This window comes from Mesoplodon bidens (assembly GCF_964165515.1).
Source record: "Mesoplodon bidens genome assembly, chromosome: 12".
Taxonomy (NCBI): domain Eukaryota; kingdom Metazoa; phylum Chordata; class Mammalia; order Artiodactyla; family Ziphiidae; genus Mesoplodon; species Mesoplodon bidens.
In genome coordinates, this window is record NC_138168.1 from 12,073,900 (window position 1) to 12,088,975 (window position 15,076).

General features: G+C 46.2%; 1 protein-coding gene across 3 annotated transcripts in view; it reads right to left on the reverse strand.

The window, feature by feature from the left end:
• The window catches only part of KCNQ5 (potassium voltage-gated channel subfamily Q member 5), a gene marked incomplete at its 5' end in the record, with an annotated part of 571,115 nt that extends 556,618 nt beyond the window's left edge, over positions 1-14,497 (reverse strand). For all 3 annotated transcript variants that reach the window (XM_081250514.1, XM_081250512.1, XM_081250513.1), the window contains one exon: positions 14,103-14,497. In XM_081250514.1, coding sequence (XP_081106640.1) covers positions 14,103-14,497 — 395 coding nt within the window. The remainder of the gene's footprint in view (positions 1-14,102) is intronic.
• Between the last annotated feature and the right edge of the window lie 579 nt (positions 14,498-15,076).

Below are 15,076 nucleotides of genomic sequence, written 5' to 3' on the forward strand. Positions count from 1 at the left end.
GAGGAAAAAAGAATGCTTTCTCATTAATGACCATTGTGAATTATGGTACCTACCCTTGAATTAGATGAGTATTCTGTTTTCTCCGGCGCAATGTGATAGTTTCTTAACTATTCTTGTTTATGGTTGTCTAAGCCACCTTCCTTTGGTGCCATCTATAAATTTATTTGTATTATCCACTTCCTGCCCCAAAGCCTGGAATAAAACTCCATACCCATGAGCTCCGAAAAACAGCTCTCCACAGCATGACCCAACTAGTTTGGGAACAGTCATTTGTAAAGTAACTCCTCAGGTCCAACATTGGAGGAAAAGCTCTGGATCCATGTAAGGGAATCTTTCCTGCTAAAGATAACTTCCATTTTCAGTGGAATGACTACAGTCCCTTCCATTGAGAGACAGAATAACTGAAACGTGGTCCCACCAAACTGGTGGCCTGTGTGACCGTGCAGAAGTCAACACCATTGGCACAAATGTGACCTGCATACTTTTTCCTTTCCTTGTGTGTCTCCTGTGCTACCTTTGGAAGGTCTGCAGGGCCATCTCAGTGCCTAGCTGGTTCCTTTGTGCTGATTGTCAACCATCTCTTTGTGTTATTCTTTGGTGGATCTGAATCTAAAGGACTTATCTGATTTTCTTCTAGGGAAAAACACTTGGGTGCCGATTTGGATGTTCAAGCTTGGAGATAATGTTGACCCTAAACAGAGTGACTGTCATTTCTTCCAGGTGTCAAGGACCACATGATCTTATCTTGAAGGTTATACATGAGTTCGCCCAAAGTCACGTGTATTGACATCCAACTTCCTCGCCTTTTCCATCTGATGGAGAAGAGCAGAACTATAGTATCTAATCATCCGGCTCCGGTAACGTTAAAACTAGTTTACTGTCCCCGCGTAATGCTGTCACCGGACTGCCCATCTAGTCCAGAAATACATCTGAAGGTCAGGCTGTCGTCTTAAGGAGAGAGCCAAGTGCACCTTAAGGACTGCAGTGAACGCACATTCTGACACTCAGTGGCTTTACCTTCACTCTGAGGAGCCACTCTCTGGTTGAAGAAAAAGAACCATTTCCCACATGCCTGGAGAAAGTCGATCAAATGGGAAAGAGTATTTCCAAAGTGTTCCAAGGACATGACATGAGGTGGGCACTCAAGTACTGAATGAATGAAATAAAGAATGAATGAATTCTAGGCCCCATGGAAGGCCCAGTGTGATATCTTCCCCCATGTACTAAAATAAAGAAAGTTAACAAGAGTAGAAATTTAGCATATATACTGAAGATAAACAGGCATTTCATTTGATTAAAAAAAAAAAAACTTTTGGTGTGCATTATTTTTTGTAAGTCATTTTGGGGAGAAAAAAATAACATCCCCAAACAAAGTACTATGAAGCAGCATTGGTTTCTTTTCTATTTTTAAACACACTTGAGAGCAAATTAAACATACTCAGAATGTTATATTAACTAGAACATTTAGTTTAACTAGTTTAATTACTGCTCTTTGGAAATTGCTGTGATCAGTGGGAAGTCCTGGGTTTGGTCTCTGTGTGGGATGCACTGAACTGAATGCCCACCTGCATGGGCAGCTGGGCACCCAGCTTCCAAGTTTCCCAAGGGGTCAAGAGAGCTGGCAGTCAGCAGTTCTCTGTACGGTGATCAGACTTTACCCTGAAAATCCCTTTAATAGGAGCAGTAACTAAATGTCTCTGGAGAAAGGCCAACCTATGCTTCCATTCTGTCAACTCAGAGAGGTGGTTTTTGTAGCTCAGTAAACAGTAAACTCACACCCTTCTGGAGTAAAAATTCCTTGAAGGAATAGGCTGTGTCTTATTTCCATTCAGTTTCTGTAGTTCTTGTGTAGTTTAGGTCCTTATACATAGCATGAGGTCACGTTATTGAACAAACAGTGAAGAATTATGTCTTAACTGTACAACTCAGAAAGCTGAGAAATGTATTCGATGACCCAAACATGGGAGAAGAACCCAAATTCTCAATCCCATCTAGTCCCAGATTCATTCAGGTATGAGGGGAAACAGGTTCAGAGAAAAGGGAGCCCTAAACTTGGTACCTATTCCATAAAAGATTGTGGGAATAGCTTTCACAAAGCCTATGCTTTGGAAAAATTTCCAACTAGGAAAAAATACAGGTGGTTTTCTCTCTCCTATGCACTCCCCTGACAACTTGCATTTTGAGTCCATGCTTTAACCTCCAATTAAACAGGAGAACTGCGGCTCTCTGTTGCCAAATTATAGAACTATTTCCTGGATCACTGAGAAAGGAAACTGCTAACGACTGTAAACAGTCTACGTGATAAATATTTGTTTTATGGAAGTATAGTTGACATCCAATATTATGTTAGTTTCAGGTGTACAGCAGGGTGATTTGACAATCAAATGCATTATGAAATGAGCACCATGATAAGTCTAGTAACTGTCTGTCACCAGACAGAATTATTACCGTTATAGACTATATATTGACTATATTCTCTATCCCATACATTACATTCCTGTGACTTATTTATTTTATAACTGAAGGTTTGTGCCCTTTTAACCCCCCCTCATCTATTTTACCCAACCCCCTGCTCCCTCTGGCAACCACCAGTTTGCTCTCTGTATCTATAACTCTGTTTATATTTTGTTTTGTTTGTTCACTTGTCTTGCTTTTTAGATTCCACATATAAGTGAGATCATGTGGTATTTGTCTTTCTCTGTCTGACTTATTCCACTCAACACAATGCCCTCAAGGTCCATCCTTGTTGTCACAACTGGCAAGATTTCGTTCTTTTTTATGGCTGAGGAATATTCCATCGTATATTTGTAACACATCTTCTTCATGCATCTATTGATGGACATGCGATGAATGATTTTAAGTTACCTGCTATTTAACTCTACGTGACAGACATATTGACTTCTTCAATGTGCTTTTTCCTACAATAATTCCATCAGGAATAATAATAGTTCCTTTCTCAGCTGTATACAGTAGTCAACTTCCAAAATGGAAAGTATGATCTTTATAAGTTATTCACGGAATATCTGAGTTCTCCCGGATTTCAGAAATAATAGGTAGATATTAGAAAGCCTCAGAGAAATTGTAAGGCTTCACTCTCTTATTTCCTAAGAAACCTGAGCCTAACTAAAACTCCTAGAAAAGTAGGGTTCTCTAACCCCCGTATCTTTCTGGAGGCCTCAGTGAATCACTGCAGAGCGATGTGTACATTAGGTGTCCCGGTCTGCTGATGCAGGACACTCCTGCAGCCTGTAAGCAATTACAGGGTCAGCCCATCTCCCGATTAAGAGCAGACAGCTTTAAGAGGAAGAGAAATCAAATTATACAACCTGGTAGAAAGAAATAAAGAGAAAACTCATTTCAGAAATATAGATGCCCAGAGGGGAAGGAAAAAAAAAAACCAACTGGGAATAGTTTAATTAGGGGGAAAGATGATGGGACAAATGAGAGAAAGAAAGGAAGAAACATCCAGGAAAAATGTGGATGGGGGAGGGGAGAAGGAAGCATGGAGACTAAATGGAAGATATTTATGTTAGTGTGAAGAAAACATGAGTATTCTATTAGTTTAAAGAAAGAAAATCCGGTAAAATCAGTTTGGAGCAAATGGTTCTATGGTACATTCAGCCATTGTGAAACATAAATGAAGCAACTGCTGCTATTTTAAATGAATCTTAGGCATTCTGCAGTGAAAGTATAAATTCAAAATTTAATGTTTATAGGAAATGCTATTAAGAAGTTATTATAGCAATTTGGGTCCTCAATGTAAGTGGCTCCACAATTTAAACTAGTAGAACTTAAGGAAATCCCTGTTTGAAAAAAAAAAAGTTATAACATTCAAATAGTCCCCCTGGTAGCGATAAACTAGGTAAATTTTCATTAAAAACAAAGGATAAAAATCTAAGCTTGATGCCAGAGGAGATACAAATAAAAAGGGTGCTTTGGTTTCTTTAGACACAAATTATTTTTGAAGAATTATTTAAATGATCCAATTAGAAAGCAATGTGAGAATGTAATTACGGGCTAAAATACGTGGTCCAAATAATGAAAGCTATGTGAGGTAAATAAAAGTAAGGATAATAACCCAGAGCTATCAAGAGAAACTTTATGGAAAAATTAAAACTTGAGCTGGTTAGAATTTGGAGACAGAAACTGTTAATAATAGTTAATACTGTTAAGTTACATGTAATTCTCTGATACTAAGTTATAAGGGGTTTTAACCATCATTCATTTTTTTCAACAATATTTATTGTGCATATGCTATTTTGCTAAGAGCTATACCACACCCCAAAGCATTTTTAAATTTTTATGTTTTTAAATTGATTTTTATTGGCGTACAGTTGCTTTACAATGTTGTGTTAGTTTCTGCTGTACAGCAAAGTGAATCAGCTGTACATACACATATATCCCCTCTTTTTTGGATTTCCTTCCCATTTAGGTCACCACAGAGCACTGAGTAGTTCCCTGTGCTGTACAGTAGTTTCTTATTAGTTATCTATTTTACACATAGTCTCAACAGTATATATACGTCAATTCCAATCTCTCAATTCATCCCACCCCACCCTCCAAAGCCATTTTTAAATGATGCCATCCATGTAATAGGAGGGGCCCTGGGCCCACAGGCATCATCCACAGTAGTGGTGATGACAATGGTTAAGAACACGGGCTGCCAGCCAACCTGCCCGGTTCAAAGTCCTGTTCTGCCATTAACTCGGTGGCTGGCTGACCATGGTCAGGTCACTGACCCTCACCCTGCCTCAGCATCCTGGTCTGTTCACAGGAGATGATGATCCTAAATAGCACCTCTTAGGGCTGTCCTGAGAGTAAAAGACTGAATGTGTGTAAGGCGTTAAGAACACTGTCCAGCATATAATCAATAGTTACAATGAGCACCGTGGATGGTAAATAATCTTGTTTCCTACAAGTTCCCCTCCCTTGTTCTCCCCTTTAGTCCTGTGTTCCCTTCAAGCTAGAGTTCAGTCTCCCTTGTTAATAGTCCCACTAAGCTAACTGAATACAGGGCTCACGCTCACCGATTCCTCTCGTCACTTCCGATTCACTTCCCAGCGAACAGCATCCTGGCTTCTGCCCTAAGCGCTTCCTTCACGGACGCCTCCCGTGCAGCCGTCAGATCCAGTGGTAACCACAGCCTATATTTCACAGTGGACTATTTCTTGAAACTCTCTCAGTACCCTTGGTTTTCACGACCTCCTGGCCATCCTTCTGTCCAGTGTTTCCTTCCATCCCGCTGTCTGCTCCAGTTTATTCCCCTTTCTCTGCTCACCCTTACGTTCTCCAGGTTTCCATCCTCTCTCTTTTACACACTCTCCTTGTGATTTTAAGCACTGTCGGTACCTCCGTGTCTCTTAAATCTTCATCCACAGCTGCCAGACGTATATAGCGAGGAGCCCACAGTCACCGAAGGCTCAGCATCTTCAAACTAAACTCATCTATCACCCCAACGTTCCCTGCAGCCTGCTGTCCCCCCTGTATTCTCAATCTCATTTAACGGCCCCCACTACGTAGCCCACCACCCAAACCAGGAACCGGGAAACAGCAAATCCATCCTTCTTCATCTTCCACGTTGACCCCTCTAATACATTGCAACTCTATCACCATATTTTCCTTTTTTAAAAATTTATTTATTTATTTAATTTATTCATTTCTGGCTGCACTGGGTCTTCGTTGCTGCACGTGGGCTTCCTCTAGTTGTGGCGAGCGGGGGCTACTCTTTGTTGTGGTGCATGGGCTTCTCTTGTTGCGGAGCACAGGCTCTAGGAGCCGGGGCTTCAGTAGTTGTGGCTCGCGGGCTCCAGAGCGCAGGCTCAGTAGTTGTGGCGCACGGGCTTAGTTGCTCCGCGGCATGTGGGATCTTCCCGGACCAGGGCTCGAACCCGTGTCCCCTGCATTGGCAGGCGGATTCTTAACCACTGCACCACCAGGGCCATATTTTCTTCTCCATCTTTGCTACCACTGCCCCCTGTCCAAGTCCTAATTATTTCTTGCCTCCGTTGAAACAACAGTTTTGAAATGGATCTCCCGCCTCGTTTGTCCCCTTTAAGCCATCATACCTAGAGCTGGCAGACTGGACAATCTACAATGTAAACTCAGGGACATTACCAGCTGCCTAAACCCAACAAATTCAAAACCTGCCCAGCACCTACAGGAGAGCATCCTGGACCTTGACAGAGCCGTCCCTCCCTCCATCACTTTGCCTCTGTATTTCTCTCCTGTTTCAATAATGACCATGTGCTCATTGTGATTATATGCATATATATTACATACACATAAAATATCGCAATACACTGATGTAATATTATTGTTCCTGTTTTACAGGTTAAGTTGATGGTATTGGAAGCAACTTGCTCATAGTCCCAAAATCAGTAAAGTTGATAACTGGATCCGAATCTAATCATATTGCCCTTTCCTTGAAGGTCATGGTCCACCATGGTTCCCCATTTTGCACCACCAGCACCTAGAACATTCAGTGGTACACACAATGACTGTTAAGTATTCATCTGAATTGATTGTTAAAAATAAAAACAGAGAAATTATAACATGATAATTATAAAGGATGATTCTGCCACTGACTGAAGATGGAACTGAGTTTCTAGAATTACCTCCCAGGTACTAAAAATGGAAGCAACGAAGACTATGACTAAGTTTGTCAAGTGTTTTCTTCATACACAGTTAAATTTAAATATCTTTCAAGTTATGATATAATCTCCATATGATCTTTTTATTTTCAAGTGCATTCTATTCAAATGTCTTATTTACTTTTAGAGGAGCAAAAATAAGGTAAACATAAATATTTGCACTAACAAGTTCTGTGCTAGGACACAGTATGTATGGAATACATGTGTGTATTCACAGGACTGAATACATGTGTGTGTATATATAGAGAGAGAGAAATACAGATATATAAAATGGAAAAAGCACAAAGTATTTTTCAGTTTATAAATAGATAACCTCAGTAACATTTCGGAAACTCACTATTTCCACAGACTGATAACAAAGTATCAAAAGGATCACCTAAGACTCTGAGAGCCATCAAAGAATTTTAAAAACTATGAAAAAATGCAGTTGTGTAGCCAATCTGTCTACCAGGTTGAAACCAAATAAAACCTCAAATAGCACCCTTGAAATGGTTGAAGGAAAAGGAAATTGAAGTGAAAACATGTACCTGTCGTTAAACACAACTAGAAGCTATGGTGGCCCAGCAATTGGGCCATTTCAAGCACTTTCACCGCAGTGGGCTGGGCGAAAACTCACTCTGCTGGCGTTCTCAGTTGCCAAAATAGCCATTTGCAATTAAAAATTAAAACTGGCACCTCCTCTTCACAAGCTATTATCAAAAGACTGCTGGCTACCTTCCTTGTTTTAGTGGTTCTTGTATCAAGACTTCATGCCACTTTGAAATATTTTTTTCTTATGTTTCATTTCTCTTAGGCCGTAATGTTCCCAGTGCTAAGATTTTAACACTTTCAACATTTCTAATTGGAATATGATCCACAAATATTACAGCACTGTTGCAATTTCTGAAACAGATTGATTTGAGCATTTTATATAGAGGATTTTATGTTCCTAGATTAGCAGGGCAAAAAGCAGTATAACTTGTAGAAGGCCTCTCTGTCTTTAAGGGAAATCATTGGGTTTTAAGGAACGCAGGAGTGAAAATAAAATGCAAACATCACTTTCTATAGACAGAGATTTAGCACTGAACAGAATATATATGTAAATAATAAGGTTGTTCATCACATCTGTTTGAGTCCTGACACAGGGAATGGCCAAGAGGGTCACATTCCATCTTCCACCAGGAAACCAGCAGTGTATTTTGGGGGATGAGGGGCGTGAATCAGTTTGCAAGCATGGAGCATCTTCTACGTGCCAGACCCTGGGCTGGGTGCTGGTGATACAGCAGAGAACCAGACGACAGCCCCTGCCCTTAAGAAGCTGGGTAGAGATGGCGATCAGCAGATCCTCCGTCCAACAGGGGAGTGCTGTGCTCTGTTTAACTCCTTAGAAAGACCCCCTTGGCTAATGTGTGGCCCACTGCCCGCCCCCGCCAGGGGTTTGGAGTTAACGCGAACAATCAGGAAGGGGGCCTGCAGCTCGGGGCAGAGGAAGGGAAAGGATTAAGAGATCAGGTCACTAATTACAAATACTCCCTCCCCTTCCGATTACATTTCAGACCCTCCTCAGTAGCCTCCATCACCGTGGCTGCATCACAAACACCTCTGTGCCCGTTTCACAGATGAGATTTGGAGACCCAGGAGGGGGAAGTAACTTATTCCAAGTCACAAAGCGAATTAGTGGGCAAGTTGGAAGCAAAGCAAAGATCTCCTGCTTCTGGACCCATACCTTCCTCTTCTAAATGAATCATCAGTATCTTACTTCTAAGCAAATCAAAAACACCTGGTAATTCCTTCAGCTTTGCTTCACTCTGCAACTCCTGTATGGAAGGTTTCCAAGGGAAATGATTTACCTACTCATGAAGCAGGCATGTACGGAGGGTCTACTCCATACAGGGCACCTTGCTAGGTGCTTGGGATTCAGAGATAAATAGGAGATTTTCTGTACAGGAAGTTTACCCTCCCGTGGGAGAGACAGACCAAGTGGCTCACAAGGACCGCAAGGCGGGGCAAGCACCAGGGTAATGTCATTCCCGGGGGCCCATGGAAGCTGACAGGAGAGGCACCTAAATTATCCTGGCAGTGGGAGATGTGCCCAAGAGGAGGCGACCCTTGAATTGTGTTTTGAAGAAACAGTAGGAGTTGTGCAGCCAGAATGCAAGGGGTGGGAAAAGCCCCAGAGAAGAGTATGAGCAAATACTGTGTCCGGTGGCAGATACAGGATGGGGGGGTGGGTGGTCTCAGCAAGGCTGGGGCTCAGGAGTATATTAGAGATGAGACAGGAAAGATGGCAGAGGCCACATCACGAGGGGTCTTTCGAGCTGGTCCAAGGAATCTGGAGTTAATCTACACTCCTGTCCCACCGTCCCAGCTCTCAGCCATCCTCAACCCACTTAAATCCCAGTCATGACACCATCCCACTGCTGCTGCTTCGGCAAAGGCCACCAGGGAACCTCCTTCGTCACCAACCAATGAAATCCTAACACACCTCTTCTAGTTCTTTCTGCAGCACAGGAAATGCCCACTGCAGCTCCTTCCTGCACACGCCTTCCTGCCTTCACTTTCATAAAGAGAAGGCCTCCTGGCTTTCCCCTGTGGCATTGTGGTCACTGCCGAGGTTTCCCAGATCCTTCTGTGATCTCTTCCAGAGCTCGATGCCCTGCTGGCTGGTGCCGTCCCCACTCCGTCCTCCGCCACGTCCTCGTCCCGCCCTGCACCTCTGGGCTAACTCACTTGTCCCACTCATTGCTTTCACCGGCACAAAACTGCTGGCAGCTTCTAAATCTGAATATCTAATCGAGACATCTAGATTTTGCTCTAGATTTGTAAAGGCAGTCATTCTTTGAAATATATTTTATTTATTTTTGCTCTCTTTGCGACAGAAATGGTTCTGCCTGCTGATCCAAGACCCGATGGAGAGAGACCATGCGTACCTGGTTCACTATTGTGTGTTTACCACTTACGATCTCTCCCTAAACGTCTGACAAACGTTTCAAACTCAACAAGTGCAAGTCGGAACTCATTATACTCCCTGAAAGCATGCCCCTCGCCTTTTGTCCCATACGTGAGTGAATGGTACTTCCGTTCCCCAGATCACCCAGCTCAGGGTCATCTTTCTCACGCCGCACGTGGGACTGGTGAAAACAATCTGCCTGGTACCTACATAACTGCTCTCTAATTAAATCCCCCCGCCTCGTCCCCACGGTTACTGCCTCCTCAGGTAATCGTCTCTCACCTTTCCAGAACAGTCCATGGCACAGAGGAGCCCGTCGACAGACATCGTGGCACGAATTTATGATAAAAGAACACGAGAATGACAGGCCACCCTGCTCCCATCTGGCACCCTTCAATCCATTTACCGAACGAAGGAAAGACACATCTTCCCCAAATACGCGTCTGATGACATCAACCCTCTGACTATCACCATTCACTGACCAGTGCCAGCTACAGGATAAAGACTAGATTCCACGGCCGGCGTCTGAAGCCGCCCAAGGTCAGGCACGTGTGCCTTTGGCTCTATCCTCTTTTCCTGAGGTCGTGCTCATCCTGCAGATACCCACCGGTGCCCAGAATCACCATGTTGATTCCAGTGCCACGTCGTTACCTAAGCTATCTTCGCCATCAAGATGGCTCATTCCTCCTCGCTCTTACACTTGAAAACTTAGTCATTGGTCAAAACTCAGCTCATACCTCTCTTCCTCTCGAAAGCCTGTGCTGACCTTGGTGCTCTCAGCCCCACTTCCTCTCTTCCCACATGACTCTGTACTCACCTCTGTAACAGCAGCGTTTCACTCCTGTTCACTGGCTTGCACTCATCCCCTGCTGGAGTCTTTTCCCTTCTTGAGGGTGGAGGCCTTCGCCTTATGAATTTGGGAATTAGCACACGTGAACACTCAATGTTTGCTGATGGATGGATGAGTGAACAGATGAGTAGATGGTAGAGAGTCATGGAAAGATGAGAGGCAAAGGGATATGATAAGATGTGCATTTTAGGAAAAACACGGTGGTGTCAGAGCAAAGAGCTGGAAGGCTGAGAACAGAAGCCGGAGACCATTATAAATAATCCAGTGGGGATGTATGGAGAAACAGAGAGGGAGGGTAGCAGTAGCAAAGGAGGGGAGGGTAGCAGTAGCAAAGGGGAGAAGGGAATGGATTTGAAAAATATTTATAGAGTGAACACACAGACTTCAATGATCATTTGGGTGGACAGCGGGAGCGAGTCTGAGAAAAATGAAGACATCAAGGATGCCTGCCGGGCTCCTAGCTTGGATGACTGGAGGATTTCTTCTAGTTTAAAATATATATACATTCTGATCCATGGCATTATGCCTGGCAAAGATGCACTGGACAAAGTGGCGAGTTACATGTGTCTGCCACACTGTTGCCTTTGCTGTTTCTCAGAAACGTATTTGTTCCATCAGCGCAAATGTATATATGGAGCCCATCGTGTGTTTTTCTATTACCACCGTTTACTCTAAACTTTTCCCCAAAAAGATGAGGGATTAAAAATGGACAAACAATGCTCACAGAAGCATGTCACCTCATATGTGAATAGCTCCTCCATTAAATTAAAGGACAGCTGAAAACAGGAAACCAGGAAACATCCTAAAGAACAGTAAGAGAACAGACTCTCCTAATTTCCACCGATTTATAAAGATTGGAAGAAAGGATTTGCAGCAGGCCATCTCTTGTTCTCGCCAGCCATCTCATCAGTGGGTTGGGACATAAACACTTGAAACCACATTGTATACCATTAAAATACCATTATAATCATGGTTTTTGCATATTTAACAGAAATGTTTCGTCACCTGAAACGTAACTATAAACATACTTTTCTTGCTTCTTGGCAAGGAAACATGGGTCGACCAAGTAAATCCATCCCTGAAGTACCTCATTAATCACAGTGCACTTGTTCTTGGCAAGAGCCTTAATGTGCTACAAAACCTGTTATTAAAGTAAGATTTGGGGATTCCCAGGCTGGCAAGGAATTAGTTAGTTACACTGCTTTAGAAATGGTTTTCTTATAACTTCCTTTATTATTAATGGTCTTGTTAGACTTACAGCTCAAAGTAACTTTCTTTTATTAATTTAACGTGCGAAATCCACCTACTCTAAAGCTTATTTAAAATCATAAGTACCAGTTGCCAAAGTTGGCCTGTCCCCCACTACTACATCAGCTGTAGTCGTGCAGATGCTTCTGTCTTTGTGCTAATGTGGGTCTAGCACCCCTCCCCGATCGCTCAAGCATTACAATTTCAGGCTGTAGAAATCAGTAACGCAAAACTTCACAGCAGCAGGTGGCAATGACAAGTACATAATTTATTTTGTATCTACCACTGAAGGCAATGATTGACCAATAAAGCCTGGTGAGTAGAGAATTATTCGAACTTGAACCTCTCCAAAAATGATTTGTCAAAAATTTAAGATTCTGTAAGGCCAGAAAACCCTTTTAGACCCCAACATATTGAAAAGAGAACGTTGCATTACAAGAAGTCCTCATTCATGTTCAAGAGCAGCACTTAGGAGATACAAAGCATTGAGCACCAACCAAAGTTGTCTCTCACCCTTTCTGAATATACAATACATAAATTACCAAAAATTAAATCCGCTAAATAGCATCGTATTGTAAAGTCAAAGCTATGAATGTTCTGAGCAAACTCTTGTGTAAAAAAACGAAAAACAAAAAACCAATTTCCATACAGTATATATTTTGCTGCCAAACTGAGCACAGATCATATTGCTAAATGTTTTAGTGGATCCTGACAGGTCAAAATAATTGTTCAGGCTCATTAGGTAATTGGATTCATTATATATCAACTCAGAGGGCATGAACATGAAAAGTACCAGTAGTGCTTCTCTAAGTCTAGCATTTACTGCAATAACCACATCTAAGGCAACGTGAATCTTACACACATTATACCTTTTGATGTAATAATGATGCTACACAACGTCCTCCTTGTGTACACTGTAAGATGGAAAGTTGGCTGGAATATTCCACCTCATGCTACAAGTTCACATCAATCTGGGGCTGTAAAATTTTCCAGACACCAGAGTCACACAGATTGTAGACTCCACCAATTTCCTGACTACTATGTGGTCAAATTCCAGGCTCACCTATTTACCAAACCAGCCACTTCATCCATGTTATTTCAAAAAATGTTTCTGGAGTCATGCCCATCCTCCATCCCAGGTGAGGGCTATGTTTGGATGACATGCCTCATTTCTAAGACATCTAATTCACGTGTTGCAAATCTTTTTTACTAGGAAACAAGGAACCTGTCAGTGAGTGCCTTAAACTTTCTCTACTGGCCTCCAACGGCTGCTGTCTTTATATTTCATTTTATCATAAAGAAGCAAAAAAGGGGAACTAAAAAGAGAAGAAAAAGAAGAAGAAAAGATGATGGCGTAATGGCATAAAAACTACCTTAAAATGTCCACATAAATCTAACTCTAACAGGAGACTGAATGAATGGTCATTGTGGGAAAAATAGTAGTAAACTTCAAACGCACTGAAAGATTTTAAATGCCTAAGGGAAAAATAAACATTTGCTTCCAATCATTTTCTCATTAAGCATCCTCTGTTAGATGATGAAGCCTTAACACACGCTCTGACTCCAAGCCACCACAGCCTGCTTCACCCACTGCCTGCCTCTCCCACTGCCTGATCCCGTCCCGGGCGGCACGCCGGCCCTGCACCTCGGCCCGCGCCCCTGCGCGCCGGGCTCCCCGCCAGCCCCAGCTACTATGCCCGAGCGAGCATCCCCTCGCCCGGCCCTGCTCGCCTCCTCCGGGCCTCGGCCACCACTGTGGCAGGAAGGACTACGTGCACTGACAGACTTTCCGTTAGTGGCGGTTGAGGTAGCTGCAAGGCGTGTTTCCGGGCGCGCTGGAAACCTAGCTGCTGGCCCCCCGCCCCCCGCCGCGAGCGGCAGCCCCCCCAGCCCCGCTCCGGGGACCAGGACCCGGGCCTGCTTCTCTCCTCTCCCCGCCGCCTCTACCCCGCCATCACCTCCTAACCTTTCCAACACACTCTCCCGAGCCTCACGCGGGCGCTCAGCCTCCCTGAGCCTTGCCCAGCTCCCGGGCGCCCCCCACGGTTGGAGTGGACGTATCTCGGGACCTAATCGCTCCCAATTATCCGCGCAGCCGGGGTCCCGCGCCTGCCCAGCTCTACCCCCGGGCGCCCAGAGCGGCCGGGTGGCCCAGCGGGGGCGCCGACGGGCAGGCCCCGTCCGCAGAGGCGGGAGAGGTGGGGCTCAGGGAGCTGGCAGGCTCTAGGAGGAAGACCCTAAACACGTGCAAAGAAATAAAAGCCACCACGTGTGCGCACGCGAGTGTGTGTGCGCGTGTGTGCGCGCGTGTGTGTGTGCACGCGCGCGCCCGGCCAGGGCGTCTACGCCGGGCGTCCGGGGGGCCAGGCAAGAGGGCCCCCGCCGCCGCGGTGGCGGGGGGCGCGCGGGGAGCGCGGGTACTCACACGAAAGCGTGGTAGACGAACGCCCAGCCGCGGGGTCTCTCCAGCACGTTGTACAGGTAGTTCTGCAGCCGCCGGTACTTGACGTTACGCCGGCAGCTCTGGCCGCTGCTGTAGGAGAGCGGCTTCCCCAGCAGGCTCATCCGGGCGCCCTGCTTGCCCCGCCGGCTCTCCCGCAGGCCGCCGCCGCCGCCGCCCAGCGCGGCCGCGCGGGTGCCCAGCAGCAGCAGCCCGTCGCCCCCGGCGGCCGCCGAGTTCAGCAGCGCCCTGGCCCGGCCCGACTCCACATCCTTCATGCCGCAGCCCGCGCGCCCCCAGCCCGCCGCCGCCGCCGCACCGCTCCTCACCCAGAGCCCGGCGGCGCCGCCCTCCTCTCCGCCCGCGTGCTGGCGGGGCATGGCATCACCGCGGGCACCGCGAGGGGGGCGCCGCCGGCGGGGGCCGCGGCCTCATGCGCGCCGGCCGCTTTCGAGGAGGCGGCGGCGGCGGACGGGGCGCCCGGCGGCCCTCGACCTGCGCGCCGGGGAAGGGGGAGCAGCGGGGGCGGAAGGGCGCGCGGAGGAGACGGAGGAGTCCCGGGGTCGAGCAGCCTTTAGCTTCGAATGCGTAATCAGGACGTGTCGGGGGCGTCACTCCAAGAGGGCTTCTCCGGCCCCTCCGTTCCCGTGGCGGATACTCCCTCCTGGCGAAGCGCCCCCGGGGCTGGAACGCGAGCTCCCCCGCGCGCACGCCCGGCCCCGGGCTCCCCACGCCAGAGGGGGGCGGGCCCCGAAGCCCCTCTCGGAGGCAGAGTTCGGCGTGTTCTCCCCGGCGCTGTGGAGGTGTCCGGAAGGTGCGGCCTGCCTCGTGCCCGGAGGAGGGACGGGAGAGGTAGGCGCCGTTCCCTGCCGCCGCTACGCCGCCGCGCGGGCTGGTCCCGCCGTCCTTCCGCGAGGGGTGTGCGCGGGAACGGCCCGGCCCTTCCCTCCAGGTACCAG